Source organism: Bubalus bubalis, chromosome 6 (assembly GCF_019923935.1).
Source record: "Bubalus bubalis isolate 160015118507 breed Murrah chromosome 6, NDDB_SH_1, whole genome shotgun sequence".
In the NCBI taxonomy this organism is placed as follows: domain Eukaryota; kingdom Metazoa; phylum Chordata; class Mammalia; order Artiodactyla; family Bovidae; genus Bubalus; species Bubalus bubalis.
Window position 1 is genome coordinate 45,984,393 of NC_059162.1, and position 18,277 is coordinate 46,002,669.

Here is an 18,277-nt window from a genome sequence, read left to right on the forward strand (position 1 = left end):
GTGACCAAACTAACCATAACAAATTACAACTAAAGGTTGTATCTTATCTGCCTATACATTAGTAGTATTTTTGTTGATAAAATAAAATATACATTTTATTAAAAGTTATACCTCTCATTTGAAAAAGTTTTGTGTGTATTAATTTTTTTTTGTTATGTATTTTGTTGTTTGCTTTTCATTTTTGTTTTGAAACTTAAGAAAAATCTTGCAAAGTTTACCCACATTATTTCCTTTCTAAATATTGAGGTAGCAACATTTTTAAGAATTTCAAAGCAATGCTTTGTGTATTTAAAACTACATAAATTAAGAAATGCAAGTTGAATTACACATATATGTCTACTTCCTTGGTCTATTGCCCAAAGCTGTATAACTATAATTTCTGACAAACTAAAATTCACCTGTGAGATTCAAGAGGTTAATTACTTCAGTATAAAGCCACAAAAAGATGAGAGACTGTATCACTTCAGCAAACATGGAACTATAAGTATTTCTATCATTATTATCAGATGAAAGGTTTCCCAAAGTTTCTAGGTTCCTCAGACATGGAAGGAAATTTTTTTTGGTAAAATTTCTCTGGTGTTAACCAAACTGTGGTGTCAGGAAATTCTTCCTTCATCTGATCCAAACTTCCTTGATTCAGTTTGAATTATTATTTAGAGCTAAGAAAGGGCTTCTCAGGTGGCTCAGTGGGTAAAAAATCTGCCTGCAATGCAGGAGACACAGAAGATGCGGGTTCAATTCCTGGGTTGGAAAGAGTCCTTGGAGGAGGAAATGGCAAAGCACTCCAATGTTCTTGCCTGGAGAATCCCATGGACAGAGGAGCCTGGTGGGCTACAGTCCATAGAGTTGCAAAGAGTTGGATATAACTGAAGCGACTGAGCACGCAGGCACAGAGCTGAGAAAATCTCATGGAAGCTGTTTATTCCCTCACCTATTCCTGCACACACTCACACAGACACACATGCCTCAAATTAACACATCTCAGATTATCCCGCATTTTGTTATATTATACATTATAACTTTTGTTTTTGTTAATAATCCTTTTAATAATACTGCAATCCATGTGAGAACTGGAAGAATTATCCACACAATATAGAACTGCACAATATTCAGAAATGTGCCTTGAAACCCAGAACATTCTTGGCAGAAGATGCGTGCCACAGCCAAAGCGTAGATGCCATCAGGCACCACTTTGCAGGCACCAGAGACACATTAGTCTTTCAGTTGACAAGTTTGATGCCTTTTTACATATTAAGTGAACTTTACTTTGCATTATAAATGGTGGATGTCCAGAAATAATTTTTATGCAAGTCATGGCAATCTTTATCTACATAAGACCACACTCCTGTAAAATTAAAGTTCTGCTCAAACAACTTTTGAGTGATTATTCACAAGAGAAAAGAGTTCTTACTTTAGAATTAACTAGACTGGTCCATTCAGTAACTGCTTTGGCTAAGAAAATTCATCTTCTTTATATTTGCCAGTATTATTTGTCTTTCAAAGATAAACAGAGAGAAAGAGAGGAAGGGAGGGAGAGAAGGAGAGAAACAGAGACATTTTATAAAGAACCCGATGAAAGCTTTAATAATCTCTGCAATCAGAGAGACAGCATTTGGCAAGCACCTACTATGTTGCAGTGGGCCATGCACTTTGTAAAGGATTTTTTGATTGATTTTTTCCAATAATTCAAGGTAGTTTTATACTTTACCCATTTAACAAATATAATTTTACAGTTTGAGAGCCAATGGACGATTTCAACATTAACTGTTTGGTACCTGTTTTTGCTGAAGAAAGTGTCCCCGTACACATGACTACATTATCCACTTTCCAAATTAGATGTCTCCCTATGGCTTATGATTTCCTGCATTTTCCAGTATCTCTAGGAGGTAGGAAATTAGGCAGCCAGAATTTGTGCTGCTGTACTGAAAATGGTAAAGGAGAAAAAGCAAGGATGTGTTAGGTGGCTTTCCTAAATTCTCATAAATAGAATGAATTTACTGGAAATTGAATTTAGGTCTCCTGACTTGCTTTTTTTTTTTTTTTTTTTTAACATATTTCTGAGCACTAAAGATACTTTTACAAATTAAGTACAAAAAGGCTAGGTTAATGGGTTCAGGGAGATAAAATTTGAAATTATTCTTTTTTGTGTTTGAATCTCAGTATGTTTTAAGTATAGTTTTTTGTTTATTTAATTGATATTATTTCTGTTAATATTCTCTGTACTGCTTTTGAAATAAGAAAAAGATGATATATGAATTTTATTCTCTGCTAACTGATTTTATTGGCCAGTCTTAATCATTCCAAACAGACCAGTGTGATCTATATTAATATTAATGCTGTGCTGAAGTGATTTTTGTAAAAGATTATATGGAGAAATCAGATGTGATCCAAGAATAATTATTGGCTATTTGTCTTTTTTTACAGTCACAATATGGAGCTTCAGTTTGTGCTAAGCCCGAACTCCCCCTGTTTTATACTCCCATTGATCTGGTGGACATTAGTGTGGAAATGGCTGGATTGAAGTTTACAAATCCTTTTGGTCTTGCCAGTGCAACTCCAACTACCAGTTCGTCAATGATTCGAAGAGCTTTTGAAGCTGGATGGGCCTTTGCTCTGACCAAAACTTTCTCTCTTGATAAGGTAAGAAATTATTTTTGAAGTTGTGTTTAAATATCTATCACTTATTTTAATTAGGGCATAAATATTATAATGCAAAGGTTCACCAAGATATAACAGTTATTAAACTATTGGGTAAGACTGATTATTACAAATGAGCTAATTTCATTACATTTCTTCTGTCTCAGGATGGGGAATGGGATAGATTTCTATTTCTCATTTGTCTTTGTGTGTGTGTTAGTCACTCAGTCATGTCTGACTCTTTAGGATGCATGGACTGTGGCCCGCCAGGCTCCTCTGTCCCATGGAATTCTCCAGGCAAGATGCTGGAGTATTTAGCCATTCCTTTCTCTAAGGGATCTTCCTGACCCAGGGATCAAACCCCAGTCTCCTGCATTGCAGGCAGACTCTTTATCCTGAACCACCAGGGAATCACTGTGTTTTGTCTAGGAAGTATCAAAAATGTAAATACTACAGAATGTCTATTTCATTTAATAATCACAGACTCACTCTTATTTTGGCATTATTAATTATTTTGTGATTTCTGAATGTGTGTGAATGAGAACATGTGCCTCAACTCAAAGTTAGACAATGAATTTGACTTGCACATAATTCTGGAAACCAATGCATGTAAAAATGAATCACTCAGTATAACTTAATTGGTGCCTGGAATAAGATTTTTCTTGAATTTTTAAATACAGAAATGTTTCCCCAAATGCATTGACCTGAGTTTAATTTGACATTATGACTGTGTACTCACATTGCCAGTGGACATACTTAGTAGAAAATTAACTACATATTAAAGTTAAGATTGAGTCTTTAAAATACAGAAAGTATATAAGTGAACATTTTAAAAGTAGGATAATTTATGCAATAGAGGTTTGCATCCTCATATGACTTTCAATTAGAAAAGATCAGCAAAATTTAGCATTTTTTGATCTTTTATTGATAAAATTTTAGATGATACACCTATTGGTATATTTAATACTTACTGGTAGTTAGTAATAATTAATGTATAAGAATGTGTGAATCTAGTGACCGAGAAAAGACTATTATTATTTAAATCAGCCTTATCCTTAGGCAAAGAAAATAATAGAGAACAAAAATGCCCCATTAAGCACATTCTCTTCTTTCTCCTCTTACTAGGATCAATAGCTGGCATTATTATGGCTAAAACATCTTGGCTGTCTCATTCTGACAGCTTCACAAGATGCTATGTGATCACGATTATCTAGAAATCCTCAAAAGTTAGAAACCTAGTACATGAAAAAAGATTACCTAAATATTTTTATATTAAATAGCTAAAGGAATTTTTTTTAATAAATTGGCTGAATTCTCAGAAATTCTTTGGTTAAATAAAGTGTAAAAATAAACAATATACTGAATTTAGCTCCAGAATATCCTTAATCAGTTGTTTATAGCTTTATAGAATATTGACATTATATTTGTTTGTATTTCAATTCTTCCTTTAAGAATTACTCAGAAGCTCTAATCCGATGTTTAATCCATTGAGAAAAACTGAATCTCTGATACCATTTAATGACTAGTTATGCTATTGAAAAAAATTTATTTGTAAACAAAAATGGGTAGCTAATTAGGAATAAGTGAAGAATGGTAGGAAAAAGGATGTTTGCTTCAAATTTGCTGGTTTCTTTGCTTACAAAAATTGAATTCTGATTAATCAGAGACATTCGTCTTTACTCTGTTGGTGACATGCATTTGATTTGTGAAGCTGTCTCTTTCAGTAACGTAAAAGCAGTTACCTTCATTAAGATCACAAGCAGAAATGAATGTGGGAGCTAACTTCCTTCTAGACCTCCAATTTGAATTTAATCTATCAATTCAGAAGTCTGTGATGATGTTTCAAAAGGAGAGTTATGGGCAAATGCAAATTAAATTTGGCACATAAAACATAATGGGGTTTTAGGAAGCTTTGTTTTACTTACTTTGATGATGGGTACAACAAAATATTTGTGCAAAAACTATTTTAAGTGCACTCATGCAGATTGTAGTGACATAAATAAGGATGCACCTTGGGCTTCTGTAAGTCTATTTTAAAAATGATTACTTCCCATACATGATTTTGCAACATAGTCAGTTTGTATCATGAAGATCTACTTTTTGTTTTGTTTTCTTATATTGTCTCTATTTAATGATTAAATATGTTTCAAATATATTATTGTCCTATGATTTTTGTGCTTTCTTATTGGTGAAATATTGTAGTATACAACTCGTGTTTTTCACAGCCTCTTACTAAAGACATCTATTCAAGTATTATATGTACTACACATTTGTGTGACATTATAGCATACCAATTAAGATTATCCTTGTTATAATTAGTATGCAATTTCAAGAATCTACTTAAAATGTATTAAAATTCAGAGTCCTGACATTTGAAATTTGGATGCTTTTAATATGACAAAGGTTATTCTATGGAGTTTTGTTATCATATGAAATATTAATATTTCACAATGCAGTTTTGATGAAGTACAATTTGCCAAGCTTGCATATGATAAAGAAATTAAATGCTTACCAAGGGAGTTCAGTAAAAATTAGAGCCCTGTCTGAACATCTGCTGGAAATTTTATTATCCTGTCCTACTGACAGTGTGGGTCCCTCTTTGTTTTTCTAGATTGACAGCTGAATATTACACTGATTTCTACAGCAAGCGTGTTTAGGTGAACTTTGTTTCCCTTTTTTTAAAATTTTTGGAGCATTTGGAACATGCTTTGATTTTCACCCTATATATTTATATATATACTCTTGACATTTGTAGATGCCAGATTGAGGTCTAATGTGCTATAGCAACGATAGACCATTGACTTACAGTGAAATGCCAGTTGATATCTCAGTAAAGAGAAATATTATTATTCTTTACTGTGCAGTCTGTATAGAGGCTGTATGTGCTTTCTTTAGAGAGGCAAATGATGTCTTTTAATGTTAAATATAACAAAGACCTGTGTTTGCTTTTGTGTTAAATAGCATAAAAGTTGGCTTTTATTAACTATATTCTTCCTTCCCAAATCAGAGTTGCTTAGAGTTTCCCAAAATACCTAGATTGCTTTTCTTGAAGTCCTGTTTATAAAGATAATATTGGAAATATCACTATAAAATGATATTTAAAATATAATTATAACATTTTAATATAAATATATACTGAGTTCCAGTTTAAAAAGGTAGGAAAGAAATCAATTGGTCAAGCTTAATTAAAGCCAAACTCTCACGACAAACTAATGTAATGCTCTGTTTAACTGGCAATATTAGATATTGTTCATATTTCATATAAAATAACCTCCTTACCTGTGTTTGCATTATACTGATAGAAAATAGATAACATGTTTTGGTTTTGTTAATTTTATTTTATTTATTTCTCTTAGGTAGCAATATATTATATACTTCAAATATATAATATCTAACTGCAGGGTGTATATATCTTTACTACACAGATAAACTCAGAAGGGTTTACCACTATCCTAAATCAAATTCAAACCTAAGCAGAAGTTCTGTTCATTTATAAGCCATATATATATATATATATATATATAAATATATATATACACACACATATACACACACATACCTATATATATATATTACAGTACACTTGTGATTGATTTTTTAATATCTTGAATGCATATATTTTATTTTTTAAGTATCAAATAATTAGGTAAATAGATATACAAATAATGAGTTTCTCTCAACATAAAATACTGAAAACTAAAATCTGAGAAATATTTAAGGTTCTTCATTATGTCTTTGGCATCAAAGTATTGATTGTAACTGTTGCCATAAAATAGTCTTATACCACACAGCACAATGCTTAGTGTATAGGAAGAGTTTGATAAATGTTTCATAAATATTCTTTGGATAAATGAATTAGTAAATGAATACATAGATTTCTTGGCAACAGCATATTGAGCTTATTTTTTTTTCTAGCCACATAAACAGATAGTTAACACAAAAAAATTGATTGTTCTGAGTATTGATCTCAATCAAGGGAGAAAAGGCCAATTTAAAATTTTCATATCCTAGGTTGCTTTTATAGTTTATGTTTATATGTCTAAAAATGAAAATGTCAGTGGAATTTCTAAGTGCATAGACTGCATATTAAGTTTTAGGTTGTTGACTAAGCCTTTAAAAATACAGAGAATTTTTTAGAAAACAGTGTAAGTATCACACAGTATCAGCAAGGGGAATAAAAATTACCTGGCTGAATTATCTAAGCTCATGTGTGAAGAGCCCCGACGAAAAAAAATGTAGCCTGTTCTTGAATAATTTTAGTGACAGAACATGCTAGATCTTTAAGGCAATGCAGCCGGCTATAGGTATAGAAAGATCTAGTTTAGAAATGTATTCCATTCATTGTCCCCAAATCAGCCTTCTCACAAGTTGCATCCGTGTTTTATAGTTCTGCCCTCGGAGACATCATGACATAAATTAATCTAACTTATTAACATAAATGAATTGTTGATTTTAAAATATGGTTTTTTTTTTTTTTTTTCTTCTTCCAAGTAAATAAATATCCTAGAGAAAGGCTAACAAGTATGGAAATGTAGTGCCATCTAGGGAAAAGAAATTTGACCTGGGCAATTCCAGTCTCTGTTCAAGGTTGCTTCTGTGTCACTGTCTTGAACTTATTGTTTGAACTTGGGGGTCATTGTTATGATTATTATTTTTATACATATTACTAACTACCATTTATTGAGTACTTAGAATGTATGGACACGGACATTGCCAAATACTGTTCATAAGTTATTCATTGAATCTTCATAATATCTCTATAAGATAGATAGTAAATTTTTTAAGATGAAATACAGTTGGACCCTTGAACGCCATGGGTAATAGGAGCACTGATGCCCTACAAAGTTGAAAATCTGCTTATAACTTTATAGTTCAACTCTTTGTATTTGCGGTTCCACATCTGCAGATTGGACCAACCATGGGCCCATATAGTACTATAGTACTTAATTATTGAAAAAAAAAATCTGCAAAGAAGTGGACTGTGTAGTTCAAATTTGCACTGTTCAAGGATCAACTATAATAGTCTGAGAAACTTAAATAAAGTGCCAAGGCCTTGGAACAATTGCTTTTTCACTCAGTTAAACTACTACACTGGTAGTTTGGTTGAAGGAGCTTCCCAGGTGGCCCAGTGGTAAAGAATCTGCCTGCCAGTGCAAGGGATGCAGGAGACACAGATTTGATCCCTGGGTTGAGAATATCCCCTGGAGTAGGAAATTGCAACCCATATCCGTATTCTTGCCTGGGAAATTCCATGGACAGAGGAGCCTGGTGAGCTACAATCCATGGAGTTGCAAAGGGTCAGACATGACTGAACACACACATACACACACAGTTTGGCTGAGCTCATATGGGAAGTTCTTCTGCATCACATGATGTCTGCTGGGCTCATTCATGCCTTTGCAGTCAATTGGAGGGATGCCTGGGGACTGGCATGATGCCTCCACTCATGTGTCTAGTCGAAGTTGCTGTAATTGCTGAGATGGCTGGCCCCCATCCATCTCTTCATAATATCTCTTTCCTCTTGGTGTTCTAAAAAGGCAAGAGTGGAAGCTTCAAGGTCCATTGAGATAGAGACCCCAGTCACACACTGTCACTTCCACTGTACACTCTGGGACAAAACAAGTTACAAGATGCAATATACATGCTGTAGGTAGTGTGTTTATAAAGACAGTTGCAATAATCCTTCCATGCTGCATGTATGCCCCTTTGTGATTTGATTTTGCTGTTTTTCCCACCATTGAGCAGATGGTATTTACCTATTTCTTGAATGCATGCATGCTAAGTTGCTTCAGTTGTGTCCAACTCTTTGCAACACTATGGACTGTAGGCTGCCATGTCCATGGGATTCTCCAGGTAAGAACACTGGAATGGGTTGCCATTCCCTTCTCCAGGGGATCTTCCTGACCCAGGGATCGAATCTAGGTCTCCTGCATTGCAGGCAGATTCTTTACCACTAGCACCACCGGGGAAGCCCATTCTACTCCCAAGTAGTGGTTCCCTAATCCATTGTCCTATCCATTATTGGCCCTACCTTCTGGACTGTTGATTCTGTCTTCTGAGTTTTGTTTTGTTTTCTTTTGTTTAGAGAGGACCAATCATGGCCCATGTTGGCAGTTGAGTAGCCTTTTCAGAATATTTCTGCCCATAGAAAGTTAGGAATTCTTATTCTTTCCTTTATTTTGAATTATCCATTTTAATCCTAGATCATAGTGATGTCACCAAAAACTCTTTTAAAAACCTTTCAAATCATGCCCCAGAGCCACATCCATAATTATTTGAGACAGACTTCTCTCCATTTTGAATATGTGATGCTGCTATGACAGCGTCCTAGAGATGCTTAGAATCGATATTGTCTACTTGGAAGAATCCACTAGGACTCCTGCAAAATCTTTGTAAGGTTCTAATGAAGTACCATATAGAAAAGCTCTTGATGCAGTCTTTTCCCTGCAGTCATTTCTTAGTTTGAAAATCTTCTTGCAGGAGAGATAAAGTATAAATAATAGCTTTATTTTCCAACCCAGCAAGTGCTAGTCTCATTTGCTCATCTGCTTTACTCTAGCAATCAAATATATCCTTTTTGGCTCTTTTTCTCTATTACTGTACCTTATTATACTTGGGAAGAAACACTCAACAAACACTTAAAGCATTCTGTCTAGAGATATCTTTAGTCAGATCCACAAATGCATTATGTACGTTTTCTGTCTTTTGAATTATCACCAGTGACATTCTTGCCAATTGTTCTGTCACTACATAATACAGTCCACTCTATTCCCAGTCGCCAATAACAGTTTTCACACTTCATTCCCAGCTTCCACTAGCATTCTTCCAGACTTTACTAGCAGACTATTCTTGAGTTTTCAAGAGAGGCTTCTGCCTGCCTCTCAATCTGAAATCCATTGCCACATGTTTTAGACTAGCAAGCATTTCTGTCTCACTTATTTATTGCTATATATCAAACTGCCCCATAATTTAGTGGCTTAAAACAACAAATAATCTGCTCTTGATCCTATAGTTTGGTAATCTGGTCAAGGCTCAGTTGGTTAAGCTTCTTTTTGCCCCATGTGATATGTTACTTGTTCTGTCTGACACCCTTCTTGGTGGCTGACTGGTCCCTGATGGCTTCATTCATGTTCTTGGGTCCTCAAACAGGACCCAGGAGCATAGGTGTGGCTTCTCTCACTCAGCGGTTTAAATCTGCCATGCCTTGTTTTGAACCCCCATCTATTTGATACAAATCCAGACTCTTTTCTCTGTATATCCTCTCTGGATAAATTCATGTCTAAAAATGAAGGCAGTTTGTCTCCATCAGCATTTGGAGTTCATTTGAACAGGTGCCCTGAGGGTCTCCCACCCCTTGCTTCAGGGTTCTTGAGAGGTGGGCCCTGGTGGGGGAGAGACGGATTGATTAAAAACCTCTGGGAATCCATTTTCATGAAAAGCCAGTCTTCCTGCACCATCCTTCTCCAACCATACTGTCCTTCCTTCCTGCCCTCTTACATGGTCAGCTCCTCCATTTCTGACGGCTGTTTTCTTTGTGTTTGCTCTGCCTTCACGTCTTTATACAACTGCTCTTGCTTCTCTTTCCGTTTTCACATGAAAAATTTCCTCAGGGAATTCTTTGCTGACCACTCAAATCTCATTCTGTCTGTCCCACATTTCCTTGGTGGTTCTTTCTTCACTGTGCTTGTCACCATATGAAATTACCATGTTCTTAATCATTTATTTATGTGTCTACTTTCTGTTTTAGCCATTTGAAGTAAGCTTCATAAGAAGAGAGATGTTATCTTTCTTGCTCGCTACTGTATGCCCAGTGCCAAGAACCATGTCTGGCAGATAAGAAGGACGCAATGCATACTTGTTAGATGAATGAATAATTATAGGCTTCTAATTTAAACCACAATTCCACATGACAGCTCTTCAGTTACTTGGAGACAGCTCTCATGTCCTATCCACAAGTCTTTTCTTTTTTCTTTCTAAATAGTCCTGTTTTCCTTCCCATAATAAGGTTTGCACACTTTTTACCATGTTGGTTGTCTGTTCTCCCATGTGGATTTCCAGAATCTTGTTTCAATCCACATTATCTTAATTGAGAGGAAGTTGCTGGCATTTGCACAAATTGCTAGCACCTATCAACCAGACAAAAGTTAGGACTAAAACTGTCAGGACTATAAATATTGAAAATAATCTTTAACATTGTTAAGGGGAATTTCACAAATAAGTTTCACAATAATATTTTAGTGCCTAGCTAATTCTCTTTGGATTACAATACAGAAAATCACAATTTACTCTTATAACTCCTTTTGGAAAGTCTTATGAGCAATGAAGATCTGTGTTTGTAAAAGATTATATCAAAACCAATATTTTTTTATTATTGCATTTCTAAATTTCCTTATCATGAAAATCTGTGAAACAATAAATGAACAACAGTTCACTGCATTATTTTCACTGCTGTAGTTCTGGCTTTAAATTTAGTACATAAGTAATTTGTTTTTACTGTATGGTATTGCTTTCCTAATATATATCTATACATTAAATAAGGACTTAAAATTATTTAAGCACATTCAGTATAAACTTTTCATCTGGGGAACTTTTAGCATGCTAAAATCATCAATGATTTCTGTGTAGTAACAGTTTGATTTTCACATGGTTAGTCAACCCAGGGATCGAGCCCAGGTCTCCCTCATTGCAGGCGGATTCTTTACGAGCTGAGCAACAAGCGAAGCCCAAAAACACTGGAGTGGGTAGCTTATCCCTTCTCCAGCGGATCTTCCTGACCCAGGAATCGAACCAGGGTATCCTGCATTGCAGGCAGTTTCTTTACCAACTGAGGTATGAGGGAATTGAAGTGAAGTCACTCAGTCTTGTCTGACTCTTTGTGACCCCATTGGAGAAGGAAATGGCCACCTACTCCAGTACCCTTGCCTGGAAAATCCCATGGATGGAGTTATGAGGGAAGCCCTTTGTTATTTAGATGAATTATATTCACAAATTTGACTGAATTTACAATTTGTAAAATTTATGCATCCTCGGATTATAAAGAATACGTTTTCTTAAAGGCTGCAGTCCACATGTAGTAGTCCTATGAGAGATTTTCATCCAAGTGTTCACTTCAAGACAATTTAGCAAGCTCTCCTCTGATATAACCTTGATTTCTCTAACAACAAAAGAATATTGCATGCCCATTATTGTTTACACTTGCAATGATGAAGCTAAATCTTGCAAGTTAGACCAAAGTTCTAAATGAATAATTTTCAAGCATGTCATGTATGCCAGGCTTAGTTTATTCAAGAGAATATATAGATTGTGATGTTTCTAAACAGATTAAACACATACTTCGAATTTTAAGCATAAATCTTTCAACTGTAACCTAAAGAGTATTTTTAACCTGGTGCATTATTAAAGTTATTTAAGGTGTTCTCAATTTTTTGTTTTTACTTTCTATATCACCATTTGGGCTAGCTGACTATGGAGACCAATCAATTTTCCAATATAATTATGTCTTTTTTCCACCTTTTTTCCATTTCAGACTGTGATTTTACACTTGTTAATTAGTTAATCATTTTGATAGAATGGGTAAAGTGACACTCAAATAGGTTTTTTAATAATATAAATTGACGTGTACAATTTTGATCTGAGTTAGCTGGTAGCAGAACCTAACGTAGTGGAAAAATACCTCTTATTCAGTTCTTTTTTTTTTTAAGCAAATGGCGTCAAGGTTAATAGAAAATTCTCATAATTATGGCTAATGGAAATTTTCTCAAAGTATAATCCTGCTGTTGGGAAACTGATTTCATGTTCATCCTGTCTCAATCTCAATTGCAGATTTTAAATTTAACTAGCTGAAAAATATCCATATTCTAGGTGTATTTGAATCAATACAATATTGTAAAGTAATTAGCCTCTAATTAAAATAAATAAATTTAAATTAAAAAAAAAGAATGATACAGTCTTGGTTAAAGTTAAGATAACTTGAATTCCATAATACCCTCCTTGGATTTGTATTTTCTTTCTTGATTTTTAATAAGAGGCTTGTCACACTGCATAAGGATACTCTTTATCCTTCAGTTAAGTATGTTAGTTGTTCAGTCATGTCCAGCTCTTTGCAAACCCATGGACTGTAGCCAGCCAGGCTCCTCCATCCATGTAATTTTCCAGTAAAGAATCATTCATTTAAAACAAAACTTTAAATATAAAAGCCCACTGGTTACCTCACTTTCAAATTTTTATTAAAAACATGCCTGCATTGTCTATTTTGTTATTTTATAAGAATTTGTTCAGTTTTAAATTGTAGTTGTATTTATGCTTCTTTTTCTTAGATGACTTGTAATGGGCTTTATATTCAGTATTTACTGCTTCATAATCACCACTATTTCTGAAATAAGGTATCAATGCATGCTTAAGGAAGTAGCTGCTTTTTTAAAGAAACATTCAGCAACACTTTCTCTTTATATATCACTTACCTTTACTTACCCGACTTCCCCATCTGCTTCTTTCATTTCAGCTAAGTCCACTGGCCTTTTTATCCTGCTCTGCTTATTCATTTGCACGTTTTCGCACAATATCCCATATGTTTGGAACAATTTATCATTAGTTTCTGCCAAATTCACCCTCTATTAAAGTTACAATTTATCTAAAAGTGTCATAAGTGTCACTTTTAGTATATGGACTGGACTAGATGTATTCTGAGAGCTGCTGCTAATTGTCTTTATATACACTTTTTTTTTTATCTTATTCACTCAGCATACATGTGTTAGGCACTGGCCATTCATATAGTGTGCCTCTCTGAGTATATGTGTGTGTAAATGGTTTTGCTCTAGAAAATTTAAACTCGTTCAGAATATGCACCAAAGATGCAGGACTAAATGTTGACACCAGACAGCAGAGATTCTTAGACTAAAAATGTGACTTCAAAATAAGCATTTTACTTTTTTAAAAAGAAAACTGACTTCACATTTGAGCTGTATCTTCATTCTAGGCAGAAGGAATAGCACATGGACATCCAAGGTCTTGAGCGTGCCAAGCATATTTAAGTTTCAGCATGAATCTTAAGTGAGATTCAGCATGTTTTGCAAGGTGGTATAAGTAGCTGTGGTGACTCTGGGAAAGGCCGGTTGTGCTGTGAATTTAAATGTGATTGTATAGACAACAGGGACCTGAAGGGGTTTTAAAGCAGAGGAATTGTGTAATTCAGTTTGGAAGTCACTATTAATCATGATGTAACTTCCATTCACCATTTCAGTGATCACTTCCACTTCCCCTCCCAAACAGACAAAGTCTCTCTTTTCTGATTAATCCATTCTCGTCAAGGGGTTTATGTTTCCATTATCTACACTTTAATTTTACCATTTCTCCTTACAAAGACTTCTCCTATTCTAATATTTAAAGGCCAGTGATGATGCAAGTCCTCTGTCACTGTGTTGACCAATTATCTTCTCTACATTCTTTAAACATTTATAAAATTTTACTTAATTGATAAAATTGATTTATTAAATAAGATAGAATGGATTCTTTTTTGTTCCTTTTTTCCTTTCTTAAACGTAAGCCTCTGGAAGGCAGCTCCAATTGAAGGAGTTGGAAAGTACCTACTTATTGCCTATTTCCCTAGTCTAATATGTTTTAGAATTTAACATAGTATTAAGCATTATTGTGAAGAATAAATTTTTAAATGTCACTACTTCACGATGGGCTTCCCTTGTGGCTCAGCTGGTAAAGAATCTGCCTGCAATGTGGGAGACGTGGGTTTGATCCCAGGGCTGGAAAGGTCCCCTGGAGAAGGGAAAGGCTGCCCACTCCAGCATTCTGGCCTGGACTAATCAGTCCACGGAATCACAAAGAGTTGGACACGGCTGAGCGATTTTGACTTTCACTTTTCACTTTCCCTTCATGATGAATAATTTTATTTTCTTGGATAAATAGAATTTTTACATCTATATTATTCTTCTTTAGGACTCATACTTTTTTAGGCTCACATGGGTTCTACAAAAATTCCTCCAGTCATTAGGGAATACTCTCCCCCATGGTTCTTTTGGGGCTTCCGTGGTGGCTCAGATGGTAAAGAATTTGCTGCAGTGTGGGAGACCTGGGTTTCATCCCTAGGTTAGGAAGATCCCCTGGAGGAGGGCATGGCAACCCACTCCAGTATTCTTGCCTGGAGAATCCCCATGGACAGAGGAGCTTGGCAGGTCCCAATCCATGGGATCACAGAGAATCAGACATGACTGAGTGACTAAGCACAGCACAGCAGTGGTTCTTTGAGTCTTTGGTTATTGCTTACTCCCTTCACAACTCCTGGGAGCCCATTGGGTTCATTAACTTTTCTCTGCTGAGACCTCTTTGCCTCTCTAGGTGCCCCTATTGAATAGAGCTTGAGCCTTATTTTATAGGGTTCCTAAACTGGTCCGTATTGCCTTTGCCCTGACAAATCCTAGGACTACAGACTGGTCAAGGTACAGTTGCATCTCCTCTAGCTCATCTTTCTGTAGCAGGCAACTCAGGCTTTACCCTTCAGACATATCAGAGTCGGGCACCATGCATTGTGCTTTCACCCTTCAAAAGGGAAATAAAATTGCAGGGAACACATATCAAGTGTTATGAGGGTCACTTTTTTAACTACTCTCTTGGAGTTTGGTATGGCAATGAGACTCAAAACACACCATTAATGTCCTCCAAAGAAATAATTTTATAATTTCCAGAATGCTTTTGTATTCTGTTGAAGGTGAAGGGTATAAGGATTCCTTAAACAGATTTTTGTCACCTATTTGGAAACTTACTCAATGGGAATTTATTTTTGTAATTTATTTCAATTCCCCTTAAGATCTCAACCAAAATTTGTATTTCAACACAGTTGCATTACTAAAGTCTGTGCCAAATTTAAATTATGTGAAAATTTTGTGACATTTTATGATATTAATTATGTGAAAATAAATTACAAAAATTTCTTAAATTTTACAAAATTTCTTTCATATTGAGAAATTTTTCTAGATGCCGTGATTGTCACTTAATTGATTATTTCTGTTTAACATGCCATCAGAATTGTTTTAGTCCAGATCTTCCACAAAAGAGTTGCTGCGATGGGATTAAATGTGTTAGAAAGTTATTAGGTGAAATACCTGTGAGAGAAAATATGAATGAAGGCAGAGAAGACTGGGAGAGGTGTAAGACAGCAATGTAAGTCTGGGCCCAAGTGAAGGAGAGGAAGGAAGGGTCAGTGGAAGCATTCTAGAGTACCTTGCAGTTAGTCAGTTTTCAGCAAAGCCTTTGTTTTCCCTTTTTTATGGTTTTCTAATGAAGCTCAGTTTGAATTAAAAAAAAAAAAAGTAGACGTAAAAGATGATTTGTAACATGTGAAACACCATGTCAGTAAGAGTTGCAAATATTATTACCATCTGCAAGCCAAACTAAAACATTAATAGTTATGTAATCATTTATTAAAGCATAGAAAATCACTATTATTTTGCCCGTCTCCTTGAAGGAGTTATCTCCACTAGTATTACCCACATCTGAGCCACCATGAGTTCTCACAGAAATACTATTCCAGTTTCCTACAAGAACCTGTCTGCTTCTGCTCCTGCCTTTCCTGCATGCCAGCCTGCATACCATAGGCTAAATTGTGTCCTCCGTACTGTAGTCTAACTGGTTTCTTACAACCTAAGTCACACCATGCCACTCCTTTGCTTAAAACAGTCTAATGGCTTTCATAGCTCTTAACTAAGATCCAAAATTCTTGTACAGATCACTTTATCATATAGGTTCTGCCTGTCTCTCAGACCTCATCTCATTCTACTTTTACCAATTAAGCTAATGTACTTATTATGTCAAATTTTTTTCTATATTATTTACATTTTCCCATTAGCAACGGTTTTCTCTTTCTTTATTTCTTTTTTTTTGTAATGTAAGGGCCCAAAAGTTCTAGGCAAGAAGAACAATTAGTGAGAAGCCATAGGTGAGAATGAAATTGGCTCACTGGATTTTGTGACTTTTAAATCATCCCCAAAACTTCATCTTTAATATTTCTGAAAAGAAAAAAGGTAAAGAATTGTTGTTTCCTATGGCTGTTGGAATCCCACTAGTTTCTAGTCATAAAATCCCCAGAAAAGGGAAAGTCTTTTAGAAGGGTCAGAAATTGCCTTTCAAAGAGCAGTGGATGTTATGTGACATACACATGGGCTCAGAGAAAAACATTTTTAAAAATGCTTTTTCATGTAAAAATTAATGTGTTAATGTAAATGTTAAAACACCAAGATATGATTACTTCCTGATTTCTGAACCCGTTCATAATTCACTGAGAACTAGGAAATGCTTCCAAACTCTAGAATACATTCTGTTAATATGTGTGGGGTTTGTGTCTGTAACTGTTATTAACATTAATGGGATTTAATCGAGTAGTTCTCTTACACACAGAGCAGAAAATTCACTCAAATTATTACAGGCATAGTCAATCTTGGAGCATAATTCATAGTACATGTGATTTACAGTTTTACATTAAAACATGAAATAAGATGTAAGCAGTTGGCTCTAAAACCATTTTTGGAGTGGGTACTTAAATATCTTTAATATTGAACTTCCAGTATTAAATAAAAGACACGTTTATAAACAATTCAATAATTGGACAGACTATGTATTGATTTTTTCCTTTGTTGTATAATATTACCCACTTCTCCATCCAGAACCATGCCGTAGTGGGTTGCAGAGTGCTAGAAGCATGGTTGCTGTTGTGTGTTGGAATGTGGAGAGACGGAAAGGCTGTCACAGCAGTCAATAAGATCTGAGAGGTGTTGACTAATTGCCTGCTAATTACACAGTAAATTGTCTAATTAAGCTGATGGTTAATTAGGGTACGCTTGCACAGCAGTCTTGTGGAATTTGTGTCTGATGTCTGGGAAGCAGCTTGTGTAATTGGCAAACTGGTAAGGACTGGCAGAGAACACGACTGGAAAACTCACTGCCAGTGGATGACAGAATAAGGATTTTGTGGAAACAAAAGGGCTTTCATTTTTATACGAAAGTTTTGTTGCAGTTCTGCAGCTATTCTACAGTGAGCAATTGCGAAATATATTTGAAACCTAAATTATGTGAGTAAAGGAAGGCTTAAAATGTGCTTCAACATGTAAATATACTGCTTGCCTGGAAGTTATCAGCTCTGATACACTCTATCACATTATATTAATGTACACATTGTGTTTTTACAGTTCCTCCTTTTAACATATGTTATTTGGTATCATGTGCCAAAAAAAAATCCCGCATATCTAAGGAAAAAAACTGCCTCTTTATGATAACATAAAAAATAGCAAATATGACTGATGGAAGATTTGGAATCGAATCTTGGGTGAATTATTTAATATTTCATTTATGCATAACCAAAAACCATAAAATAGTAGACATACTACAGATATAAGTTTGAATAATGCTTTAAAGGAATAAAAAATATTATTTGTAATGGGAGAATTTCTGTTTTATTATTTATGCAATTTTACCATTCAAATGGAATTTGCTTAAATTTAGTAAAATGTAAGAACAGAATAGTCTAATATTAAATTATATGTATTTCATTTCTAAATGCATGTGAGTAGTGCTGGAGGAGTTACAAAAAATTTTAGTACTTTAAAAATAAAAGATCTAAAAATGTGTTTTGTTGCTATTG

At 34.8% G+C, this 18,277-nt stretch overlaps 1 protein-coding gene across 1 annotated transcript in view; it reads left to right on the forward strand.

The window, feature by feature from the left end:
• The window catches only part of DPYD (dihydropyrimidine dehydrogenase), a 945,375-nt gene that overhangs the window by 455,167 nt on the left and 471,931 nt on the right, over window positions 1–18,277 (forward strand). The window contains exon 13 of the mRNA XM_025289449.3: window positions 2,425–2,640. Within this exon, the coding sequence (XP_025145234.1) occupies window positions 2,425–2,640 (216 nt within the window). The remainder of the gene's footprint in view (window positions 1–2,424; window positions 2,641–18,277) is intronic.